The sequence below is a fragment of the Eurypyga helias genome, unplaced genomic scaffold, assembly GCF_000690775.1.
Source record: "Eurypyga helias isolate BGI_N326 unplaced genomic scaffold, ASM69077v1 scaffold16037, whole genome shotgun sequence".
Lineage (NCBI taxonomy): Eukaryota > Metazoa > Chordata > Aves > Eurypygiformes > Eurypygidae > Eurypyga > Eurypyga helias.
Window position 1 is genome coordinate 25,493 of NW_010260289.1, and position 12,680 is coordinate 38,172.

The 12,680-nt window shown below is 38.8% G+C and overlaps 1 protein-coding gene across 1 annotated transcript in view; it reads right to left on the minus strand.

The window, feature by feature from the left end:
• WASF1 (WAS protein family, member 1) overlaps positions 1-11,815 on the minus strand; it is a 28,972-nt gene extending 17,157 nt beyond the window's left edge. The window contains exon 1 of the mRNA XM_010155000.1: positions 11,661-11,815. Coding sequence (XP_010153302.1) covers positions 11,661-11,793 — 133 coding nt within the window. The 5' untranslated portion in view covers positions 11,794-11,815. The remainder of the gene's footprint in view (positions 1-11,660) is intronic.
• Between the last annotated feature and the right edge of the window lie 865 nt (positions 11,816-12,680).

Genomic DNA, 12,680 nt, shown 5'->3' on the forward strand with positions numbered 1-12,680 from the left:
ATATCTGAAGGGTGGGTGTCAGGAGGATGGGGCCAGGCTCTTCTCGGTGGTGTCCAGTGACAGGACTAGGGTCAATGGCCATAAACGGGAAAACAGAAGGTTCAGCCTGACCATGAGGAAACACTTCTCCACTGTGAGGGTGACAGGATCAAAATTCTAGTAACTGACCAATTTATTCTCAAGTAAAAGAAGAATCACCTTTGTTCACTTCAATGGACATCGCACATTTAGCCCCTAAAAGCAGAAGATTCAAGGATCATGAGAAAAGGATCAGTAATGAGTTTCTCTTCCACAGACCGAGTACTCCATATAGTCCTTCAAACACAGCTCCCCCACCCGCCCCCACCCCGGACCCCAGCTTGAGTAGTCTGCCAATGTTATGGAAAAACCCACCAGACTGCCTAGCAGAATCCGTAGCCACATTTCTGAAACACCACGCGATAGCTTTTAAAACTTTCTACCATACTGTGCATATGTAACTGGTGTACTGTTTGTGCAATTATGTAGATTTTTGATGTACAGATTTCTAATTACCTGGTTTGCACACAAGTTCTGACAGGTACAATAGGAAATGATAGTTAGGAAAATTTTGCCTTTGGTGAACAACACATCTGGAAGTATACTTAAAAACGAGGACATTTTAAAATAAACACATCAAAAGGACAAAAAATAAATCCCTACAGGTACTGTGGAAAGTACAAAGATACTACGTGGTAAGCACAAGGCCAGCGCATACCATTTATTGAGACTTAGGCAGTGGCCATAGAAAACCTGCACAACTATAAACAACGGAATACAAAAGGGGATATCAGAAGAAATGTAGAGATGAAGAAAATAGAAAGGATCTTAATTTCTGGCACATTAAACATAAGACCCAAAAACCTAGCCTGAGGAACAACTAGCAAATTAATAATAAATATTCCTTCAAAGACATGAGGAGCAAAAAGTCTGCCAGGAGTCTGTAAGCCAACTTGTAATGAAGGTATAAAGGAGGTATAAAGGAGTATGAAGGTATAAAGGAGTACTCGGAGAAGACCCCTGTGGACTAGCTAATTTAACACTTTCCACTGGTGTTCAGTGAAAGGAACTGGAGAGACCCTCATGCCAGATCTCGTCTTTGTGGGAGGCTCAAAGAAACTGAAGGGACTATATGCAGATTACAAAACTAAGTCGACACAATGACCAGTAAAATACCAGTAACAATTTGTAAATCTCCTTGATGCACACTGAAAGGTGGGAGGCACAACAGTAGGGTTTAAATTTTTTGTCATGGAACATCTTGAGAGGTACAGGCCTGACATCCAGACAAATTAATATAAATCATTATGAAGAACTTTATTAGCAGACACCTGGATGGCTTATTAGAGAAGAGACAACACAGCTTTCGTAAAGTGAAATCTCTGAAGGGTTTAGAAGCACAAAGATGGAGAGCTATGGTCTAGTTAGATTTCCAAGAGAGTTTTGAAAGTCCTTCATCAAAGCTTTTTAGGAAAACTTAACAGACAGGTCATAAAAAAGAAATGACGTGGCATGGATAATTAATTCCTCAAAAGGTACAGAACAGAGGATAGGAGCCAATCATCAGTCTTCACAGTCAAGAAAGGTGAGTTTTCACAGGTTTCTGTACCGAGACCTATGCTATTCAAGATCTCCAAAAATGACTTGGAAAAAATGAGATTAAAGTTTGCCAATGATACTAAGTCATGGAAAAGAAACACACTGAGCATTAGTAAGTGCAAAGAAACCCTAGCTGGTTGAAGAGGCTTTCCATGCTTGTACCATGCCCCTGCATGGTACCATACCCTTGCTCTTATTCTTGGGAAAAAGTTGGAGGCTGGGACATTAGTAGGAGTACCATACCCTTGCTCTTATTCTTGGAGCATCTGCTATTAGCCACGGTGAGAGGCAGATCAAAGGCGCAGGCAATTCTTAGAACCTTTATGTACCAGTCCATAGTAAAACAGAGATGGAAAGCTGGTAAAGGCTACTTAGCTGGCAACTCACCTAACACAAGACTTTAGAATCATAGAATCACTAGGTTGGAAAAGACCTCAGAGATCATCCAGTCCAACCGTATCTGTCTACCACTAAACCATATCTCTCAGCACCTCATCCACCCGTCTCTTAAACACCTGAACACAGTACTCGAGGTGCGGCCTCACCAGTGCCGAGTACAGGGGGAGAAGATATATTTCTAGATATATGTCTTGAAACTCTGAAAAAGTTTATGTTCTGCAACCTGTATCTGAAGCATGAGAAATTAATTAAAAATGTGATCAACTAAGAGCAAGATTACTAAACTTTTAATATATACTTACTACAAATCTAATGTATTTCAGATAATATATTCAGATATATTCATTTTAATTAGACAACTCACATAATACTCAGAGACATGCAAATTAAAATGGAGTGTAAATTTTCATGTATAGAATAAAAAGTAAATTGCAGGGCTCTAAAATCCAACAACTTCCCTTTTATAGGTGTATTTTAAGGCTACAGTTTGTTTTATCTAGATCATTTTATCAGGCTTACAATTCATCTACCTAATTAATGAGCTACATTTGCAAATAATTTGTCTCAAAAATCTTTTCATTATGTTGTATACAGCCACAAACATATTGCAAGGAATAATTTGCCTGTGCTTATGAACACTAATCCTCAAATGGGAAATGCATTAAAAACAACCTGTCGCGTTTGAAGTGGTATGCCAACCCTAATGTCTCTACCTACATGCCTGTTGGCAGTCTCTTTATTTAGCTTGAAGTGTATGTAACTAAACGCTTTTTTAAGCAAAGCAAAATGTTTGCTTTTAGTGAGATGTACAACTTCAGTTCAGAAGAATACTAGGTGTGAATGTATACAGGTACACAACATTTATAATCCAGTAGTTGTTTATGTTGCCACTTCCGGTGTGTATTCCATGTGAACATATCCTCAGTTTTGAATGGATTACAAAGACTGGTGGCAACACGGAACAAAGCGTCACAAAGACTCAAATAGATGAAAAAATCTTATGAGAAAAGAATACATTAGTAGGCAAAGCTGTTCTCATTCCACTTAATTTATAGGTAATATGTTCAAAGAGTAAGGAATCAAAATTAATTCCATTATATAGAATGAATATTCCATAGTGTTATTAACACTTCAGAAAATTTGCATCATTATGGGACTGCGTGATGAAAAACTCTACTCTTGTTTCATGCAGCACAATAAAGAGAATGACAGATGACTATGGCAATTAAAATAATAACGCCTTAGGATCTTGGCCGCAGCTGGATACGTAATACCAGATCAGGAAGACCAGTGATCTTGTCTGCCTACCAAATTAAATGACAATACAGACTTCCCCAAATGAATTATTTTAACATCTGTGAAAAGTTTATTTTACTGTATATGCAAAACTTGCTTAATTGACCAGAAATATACCAAAATTTGTCATTTTCAAAAGGCAAGTCAGAGTCCTTCCAATATGACTAGCTTGTTCTTCTCAGTCCATCATACTAGCATTTATTTTTGTTAACACAACGTAAGTTTTTTTCATTTAAATAAAAGTATACATTATTTATTTTTAATTGAGGAACACATCAGTCACCTTATTACTCTTCAAAAGTGTCTTCTTGCCTCAAAGGGCTCTATTCACAATTAACCCTTCAGTAGAAAGGGATACAGGAATACAGCTCCCTCTGGTGCCAATGTCCTGTTTTGTGACAGCCAAATGAAATTTCTTGGAAGTGAGGTGTTGTCCTTCCTCCCCTAACAACGTACGTGTGTTTTGTTAGCCTTTTTTCAACAACTCTATTCCTGACATTTTAAAGCAGCCCTACGAGCAGAAAATAGAACACTAGCTAGTAGCTACCTGCTGAAAATAGAATAAAAATAATACTGCTCACAGTCTTGCTCCTTTTTTTAGTAAGACCACTAAAACATGTCATCCACTCCTATTGATTACCATGGCAGTAAGTGTACAATGGCTTATGAAAAGGGACTGATCAGTTTCACGTCTCCTCTTTCATCATTTATTTCTCTTAATTTGTCTTATCTCCTAATTCCACCCCCTCCCCAATTTTTTAAACATTGGCCTCTGTGCACAATTGAATAATTTCTAACTATGCAACAGACTAACATGAAGGGATACTAAAGTAAAAGAAAGGTTATTTTTGGCTTGTTCTGGGGGACTGGGTATATATCAGATGAATTGAAGTCAAATACAGTCACCACATAAGGTTTAGAACCTTATTTCAGGCTAATTAAACAGAATGCGGCAAAGAGGTGTCTTGCAAGTCTTATATACTGTGTAGTACAAAATCCTAGAACCACGTTAACGCGCTGCAGGATCAGGGCATAAATTAGCAGTTCCCTCAAAACGCCAGTCCTTAAATTCACCTGAACTACTGCATTGTATGTGCTGTGCCCATTAGCAAGCCTTAAGGAAAGGGCATTTAAATTAATCATTTTACAACATCAGATCAGTTACCATGAGATTTAGTTACAGCCTCTCAGACAAGGAGTGGGACACAAGTCCTGAAGCAGGACTTGTGGAAGAAACACTCCTTTACTATCCTTTTCCATTTTTAAAGAAAAAGAATTGCAAACCCTTCAATGGCACCTAAAGCTGAAACAGCATCCTGCAGATCAGTTATGGAATCAGCAGCCCCCAGGAACCATGGTATAAATTTCAAGTAGCTATCTGGATAAATAAATTGAGCCCCTAAAGCACTCCATGCCATAAACCAACCCCAGTTTTGGTAATTCAAGAAGATTACTAGTAAATCTCAAGACAATGTGAGATGAATCAAATGGGACAATCAAAATGAGGCAATTGTTCAATGTTGCCAAAAGTATTAATCTTAATTAATTTATCCTTAAGAACTCTGTCACGCTTCTGCAGCTCAGCAGAGGGGGCAGGATTAACATGTACAGAAACAAAATCTAATCCAACATACTTATAATTGGAATTGATTTATAAATATATATAATAAATCAAATATGTCATGACATTTTAAATGCAGTGTATAAGGAGGTGTTATATAATTTAATTTCATATTACTACATTTCATTTAAATATTAAAATAGTGTATATGTTGATATGCTGAAACACACAAACCTCATAGTATTATTACAGTTTAAAAATACACGTTTGGCAATTTAATTTTCTAAAAATATGTAAAAAGTGATAAAATATCAGAAAGGATAAGCTAAGAATGCAGTCTGTTACCCACCTATATGTTACCATTGCTTGGCTTCCATTATTTCAATGCCATTCACACACTAAGCAATATTTTTGTCCTGTACACTTTCCAAAGAATATAAGCATAGAACAAAGGCAGACATAAAGCCTGTCTCATGTCCTACTGCACAGCCCCTTCCCAATATATTTGCACTATGCAAAATTACATTATTCACTACTGAAGAGTTCTATCCCACACCATATAGTGTATATATTAGAAAATAATCTTTCAGGATAATCAGTTACCACATAAACTGCTAGCAATGTATAACCAGGGTCCCTTTATAAAGCACAAGAAGAAAGTTATTCTAAGTCTATTCATACATGCTTCCTTCTCCGTTAATTCTGACACATAATTTAACATATTCATTGCCTGTTGAGTCAGCTTCAGATCTTCACTACGTTAATTTTATTTAATTGAACGTTTTAGCAGAAGTCAAGGTATATCAGCGTTCTACTTGAAACACTAGGCTTGTTTCTCATCAGGATCATTCAATCACACCGCTCAGTGCCTAACAGATGGACTAAAAACTAGGAGACTGAACTGTCTTCCCAGGCTTGGAGAGAAGAACCTTGGTCGATCCTTGAGAACTTCAGTGGCTATGGCTGAGCGAGCTCTGAAAAATGGTGTACTAAATACAGTACAGCGGTGCTAACTAGGAACCTATCATTATGAAGGTGTAAGGACAGTTGACAAGGTCTGGGACTGGATTTAAGGACTGCAGTAGGAACACATCAGAGTACTGAAGAGACAACTTGGTTCCTTTAGCCAGCAAAATTGGAACCAGGCATTTATCAGACAACCTCACCAGGATATCAAAAGTATCAAATAAACGCCAGTAAAGGTCAGATCTGGAGCAGTCCTGATGATTCTTGCTGATATCCAAGAAGAAAAAGTCAGCCTTTAAAAACCTCCAGTCATGGAGGTCTGAGATATCATTTATCTTCTACTGAGGACACCATCAAAACTGGCTGAGATTATCCATCAGGTATTCAGAAATATGTGAAAGAGACTGCTGAGAGCTGAAGTTGAAGGCACCAGTCCTATAAAGCATTTCACAGGGAACTCTTGCTCCTTCTTTCCTCTTTTAGGATCACCTGAATTCACCGCTCTGTGTAGGCAAGGAATTAACAACACGCAGGACTTGTTCTGCTTACACACAGCTGTTTTCCATGAGAAATTACTGGCCGTTGGTTCATCCCCTCATTATCATTTGAGGTGGAGATGAAAGAGCATCATGTTGCCAATAGCCACTGCTGCAGAGACTGAAGTCTTTGACAGGATGGGGGTCTCGGAAAAGCACAGTAAGCCTTTCGTTTTCAGTTCCATTAGTTCCCTCACCCATGCGCATAAGAACACTTTCTTTAACGTTCCCTGGCAATCACAGTAATAATGAAGGAAGAAGGGTGACTAGCGAAGAAAACTCACAGAGAATGTTAAAATATGCTTGTGAGCACAGTGAGAAGGAGGATTCCCAGGGCAGGGCCTGCTGTAGTTCTGCTGAGAGGGTCTCCTGGGTCTCAATTACTCACTGGAGCCCTGGCTGCAGGTCTGCAGAGACCTACCTCTGATCATACAACGTAGGGGGGCCTCACCATGTGCTACAGATGCTGTTTGGACAAGATGGAGAGAGGCTGGTCTTTGAGCTGAAGACGTCTGGTTCTAAAAGATTAGCTGTAGAACAGAAACCTTGTTGGTTAAGTATTTCTGGAGAAACATTCCTTACTTCTTGCACGTTAACACCTTTAGCCATGGCAAACTGAAGGTTTTCCTGGGGTGAGAAAATGTCTCTCACAAGAAAAGCCGTGTTTAAAACCCCCTAGGGGATAGCATGGTAAGCAGAAAATAAGGAAGAAAAGTTAAAAGCATCTAAGAGTGGGGGGAAAAAGAAAGGGGGGGGAGGGGGGGAATAATATGCTTGGAAGTCAGGGTTTCGTTCTTGAAAACTAACAAATAAGGGGTGAGAAAAAGAAGTAACTAACTAGAAGGACATGGTAAAAATAGGAAATACTACAGAGAAAAAATAGAAGGAGGGGAAAGGCTATTGAAGGTTCAATGTTAATTGAAAATTGTTTTCACTAACATCAAAGGCACTCCAGCTTAGCAAACAGTTATGCAGCATTCTCTTTCTTTATACAGATGCAGAAGGAAAAATGGCAATGACATCTTGCTATGACTGAATAAAAGTGCTGGTCTGAATGCCTGCAATATAAATATTCATTAAAGGAACATACTCAAAAGGAGAAATGTTCTCCTCCCCACATGGAGGTGTCAGAGACTGGGGTCAAGAAGAAACCCCATCAGCTAGGTTTCTTATGTGGTACTGAGATTCTGTGTACAGGGAACAGCTGAATAAAAGGAAAAACAAGATTGGTCAATAGCTGTGAACAGAATGAGGAGGTTACATGCACACAAGAGAACTGTTTATCCATCTCCTAACAATGGCACAGCGGCACAGCTGCACAGTGCAATCAGTTGTGTTTCATGTACGCTGGAATGCTACAGCCTGACACACACCAACATCTACCAACTCAGGCAGTGCTGGAGTACTAATATATCTCCAATATTGCTGAAAAAAACAGGTAAGCACTTCTCCAAAGCAGATACACTCAGAAAGCAAGAAATACACAGAAGAATGGCTAGGAAACTAAACCAGCTGTCACTGTTGTCCGGAGAGTTTCTGTTGCCACATTACTAAGAAAAGCTGTCAGAAGACAGATCCTTTTATGAAGTTAGAGGAGACTGGGAATAGACAGGGGAAAAAAAATACTTACTGGCAATTTTCTGTGTTGTATCAAGAAATGTTTTCATGCTCCAGGGAGAAAGGCAAGGACTATCACTCAAAGCAGAAATAACTGTTTTGTCCTTTCATCTCTACTTCTTTTAAAGGTCAAAAAATTTCTCAAACTGAACAATTAAAAGCAACACATCAAACACACTGTGAAAGGATTGAGAATTTGTATGGAGACACATAGCAGCTGACATACTGATATAAAGCTCTTTTCATTTTATATTAAAACACAGGAAAACAGAATTCCTGTCATTTAATAAGTATTGTTTCTGCAGGCATGTCCTACTTCCACATAGTATCCAAGATCATAGAAACACAGGCCTGTTCAGGTCAAAAAGACCTCCAGAGGTCATCTAGTCCAACACACTGCTCGAAGTTGATCCAATTAGATCCAGTTGCTTGACTAATCCAGTCAAGTTATCCAAGAACGGAGATCTAATGACATATATGACAGAACTCTACACTTGGCTTTTCATAACGTTTTTCAGTACCATTTAAAGTACTGGAGGCTTTAATTCCATCACAGCACTCTTTGTCTGTTTCATATCAGAAGAAAGATTAAGAATTATTGGTCTTGAAAGTCATAATGGCAGGAGATCAATCCTCTGAGGGCTGGTAACTGAAAAACCTTAGAGGCAGAAATGACGAAGCGTTAATCAGGTCAAAAGACCTGCATTTAAATTTGCATAACTTTACCATCAAAAGCAAAAGCAGCTTCAGTTTAAAGGAAATTAAACCCTACCAGAGCACTCAGTTTCTGCTCTCAGAGTGAAGCCTCATTTTGTCTACAACTTAAAGGTTGATTCTCAAAAATACACATTACCCACAGAAAACAAAAAGGGAAAGGCTGCAGAGAAGCTGGTTGCCAGGGGACTGCTGCGAAACCGTGCCTGCTGGCTGTGACTCACAGGCGGCTACTAAAATTTATCTGCATGTCAGCAGGCCTTGCTGTGCACCCGTAACAGGGACATGGCAACTAAGACTGGTTGTTTGGGTTTAAGCACGTGGGAGACAAAATTCCTATGTGAGAACTCCCAAATCTTTTTGAATTTGTATCGCCAGTAGCACAAACAGGCAGAAAAGCTGAAAGAATTTTGGAACAAATTACTTTCACAGGTACTCCTACCTTTGCAACACGAGCTCCATTTTTACAGAGCAGCCCTTAGTGTTGCTGAAAAATAAGGATTATTTGCAAAACATGTTCTATTTAAGTTCAGGAAAATATTTTTTTGTGAAAATATACACAATATAAACCAAAAACCTACAGGCTGAAGAATCACAGAATGGTTTGGATTGGAAGGGACCTTAAAGACCACCCAGTTCCAACCCCCCTGCCATGCGCAGGGACACCTTCCACTAGAGCAGGTTGCTCAAAGCCTCATCCAGCCTGGCCTTGAACACTTCCAGGGATGGGGCATCCACAGCTTCTCTGGGCAACCTGTTCCAGTGCCTCACCACCCTCTCCGGGAAGAATTTCTTCCTGATATCCAATCTAAACCTCCCCACTTTCAATTTAAACCTGTTACCCCTTGTCCTGTCACTACAGGCCCTTGTAAAAAGTCTCCTCTCAGCTTCCTTGTAGGCCCGCAGCTTTCTTGTAGGCCCAAAGAAGAACTGGATCAGTTGACTGCATGAAGCTCTTAGAAAAGGAACTTTTGTCATTCAGTAATTCAGTTGGTATAAACACTGCCCACAGAAAACCTACAAACACCATGAGGCTATTCAGAGGGAAGAACAAAAGACTGAAGTAACAGCTCCTGCTCATCAGTGTTTAACTTCCTTATAAAAAATGCTGAATAACGTGTTCTGGGCTTGCTGTTGCAGAGTAAACTAGTGCATCTTCCCTCCTCTTTCACCTTCTTTGTCATTTCCAACCCTGTGTGCCTTTTTGACCAGTAGTGTGTCACAAGTTCATGACAAAATCTCCTCTCAAGTGAAAACAGCTAATTTAGAGCTCATCCCCATTTATGCATGCTTAATGTATTCATATTCCTTCTACAGAACAGAAGTTTACCTATTTACAGTTACATTCCCTTGAAAGTTTCTCTCTAACTGCGCTATACATTAGGCAAGCAGAAAACAAATGCGGGGGTGTTCAATGGATATTCTTCAGTATCTTTTTTACTCCCTTAATTGAGTTCTTTCTGTTCTGGTATTGCTTCATCCTGACCTCTTCCTGAACAGCTCTATACACAATGTCAGGCATAAGGTCTGTATGCAGAGAAAGCATAGCAAAGGCACCCAAATCTCACTGAGACCATGATGTTAAGTTAGAAGGCTTTTCTTCTTTGAAATTGAAAACCCAAGTGATTTGTTGTTTATTAGTTTTGTGGGGTTTGTTTTGGGTTTTGATTGTTTTTACCTTTTTTTTAAGTGAAATGAAACTTCCAAATGAAAATATCAAATATAAATTTGGTATGCCACCTATGAAAGGCAATTCCCCTAGATGGAATATGTAATTAATAAGAATTTATAAAACAAGCTGATTATAATAAATTAATACAATATTAATAAGAGTCACTTGGACGGGGAGGCTAGTACACGAGCAGCTAGTCTTGAGAAGGGCTTTTGGCAGAATGAAGCAAGACCACAGATGGTGATCGTATAACTGCATCCTAATCTGATATGCTTAGTTCAGTTCACTGAATAGAATTTAAAGAGTTATTTTCCTTGCTGTTGCAGCAGTTATACTAATAATGTTCATATTTATGCGCTGCAAGCGTTGCTGTCTCGATTGCATAATTCAGTGTCCTCAATTAGAGTCTTCGACCTAATGGCATGCTAACAGCTTTGAAAGGTTGCTGAAACAGTCACCATACAGTATACCATCAAACCAATAACTAAATCAATCTAATTAACAAATTAGGCTACATCACCTATGACCCTGGAGCTGAAAGGCTTTTTACACTGTAGATGTATATACATGCATATTTTAATATTTAACGTGTAGGTAGTCTAGAAAATAATAATGTCCTAGTGGTTAAAAAGCACCTGTAATACTGGAAATTCAAAATGCTATCATGCTGTTTCATCTGACAACTTTTAAAAGTTGCTGTAAGTCCAAGAAAAAAACAACCCAGAAACCTGTCTTTTCAGTAAAACTCCTTCAGAATTCTAGATCTTGAGAAGTATTCACTTTTCTCAAATGCACCGAGGGAAAAACTGTTGACAGAAGGGAGAAGTAGGAAGAAAAATCTTGAGCTGTTTGAAAAGGTACGTAATAATTACACTTCTGGGTTTATTACTTTAAAAGACAACCACTTTAGCTTCTGAATGACCCAACGTGACGAAGGGGTTAAGAGAATGAAGCAACCAGTGATATATTCATCACGTCACATTCCCTACTGAGGAATTGTTCTAAGGTTAGCAAGTATTGACTTCATTAACTACCAGGTATCTTTTTCTGTCATGTTCCACTGGTAACAGAAATACATGGCTGAACAGTTTTAAGACATGCTGCTGGAAAAATTCCTAGCTGACTTTCACAGAAGTCCATGCTAGTCCCTGGCCACAAAATGATACATTCAAGGCTCAGCCACAATTTTCTACTGAGAATTTGAAAAGGTGTTCCTACTTCAACCACAAAAACTATGTAAAATATGTTAGTCCTAAATACAGCGATTTGATGAAGTACTTACTTAGGCTACTCAGTTGTCTGATTATGTTCGCCAAGGAGATATTGGTGACACATTCCAATTCATTCTTGATACCTCGGGGCAGAGCTGTGTGGCACAGGTGCCTAGGGTCTATGTTTCTTTTTACCAGCGGCATTCTGAGAGGTATCACAGGACCAGCAAACCTGTAAAGGAAGGAACAAAATACTGTTATAAGTTTAATTATATTTTAAATTTAGATTAGGTCTAAAGCTAAGCTGACTAATCCTAACAGGATAAAAATACCTCCATGGTAGTGGAATTCATTGCTCTTTGAGTACAGAAACCTTTTCTCCTCTTTGCCCAATGAAACACTATTTCATTCTCTCTCTTTAAACCTTTACCTGACTCAGATGCCAGTGAAGTGACACTTAATTTTTTATGGTTCATGTTTTTTTCTTTCCCCCCCTGAAAAAAACCCAACAGCAAAATCTTTGCGGTACAAAAAACATTAAATGATTTCCTTCTTGAGGGACTACTTCCTTATTCAGGTCAGGCAAAGTCCAACAACAAATTCCCTTTATTATGGGGTCAAAGTCAAGCCAGTTGTCTATTCCACCTGAAAGGTAGATAAGATCCATTCATTATGTTACTCGCAGGAGTCACCCTTCTAGTCTAAACATCACTTCTAAATCATACCTAATCAAGGTAAGAAAAGAGAAGATGTTTCCTTTCCACCTACACTTCCACTGGCAACAAAATTCAGCTAAGAATGCATCTTCCAAATAAAAAGTCTCCTCAGTATACTTGTAGTGCAAAGTCCTCTGTGACTCAGAAATCCTACCACTCCACACCCTTACAAATCCATGTATGTTAAATTAATCAAGAGTCTTTTCAGACAGCATTAAGAATCATCCCAGGCTGTGAATCCCAGGCTTGTAATTTTCTGCACCCACGGCACTGACTGGGAAGAGTTTCCCAGGGGGCAAGTTATGCCTCTCATCTTATTAATGTTGCTTATTAAGATCTGTCTAGTAAAACTTTTCTTCATGAAAAATGGATTAC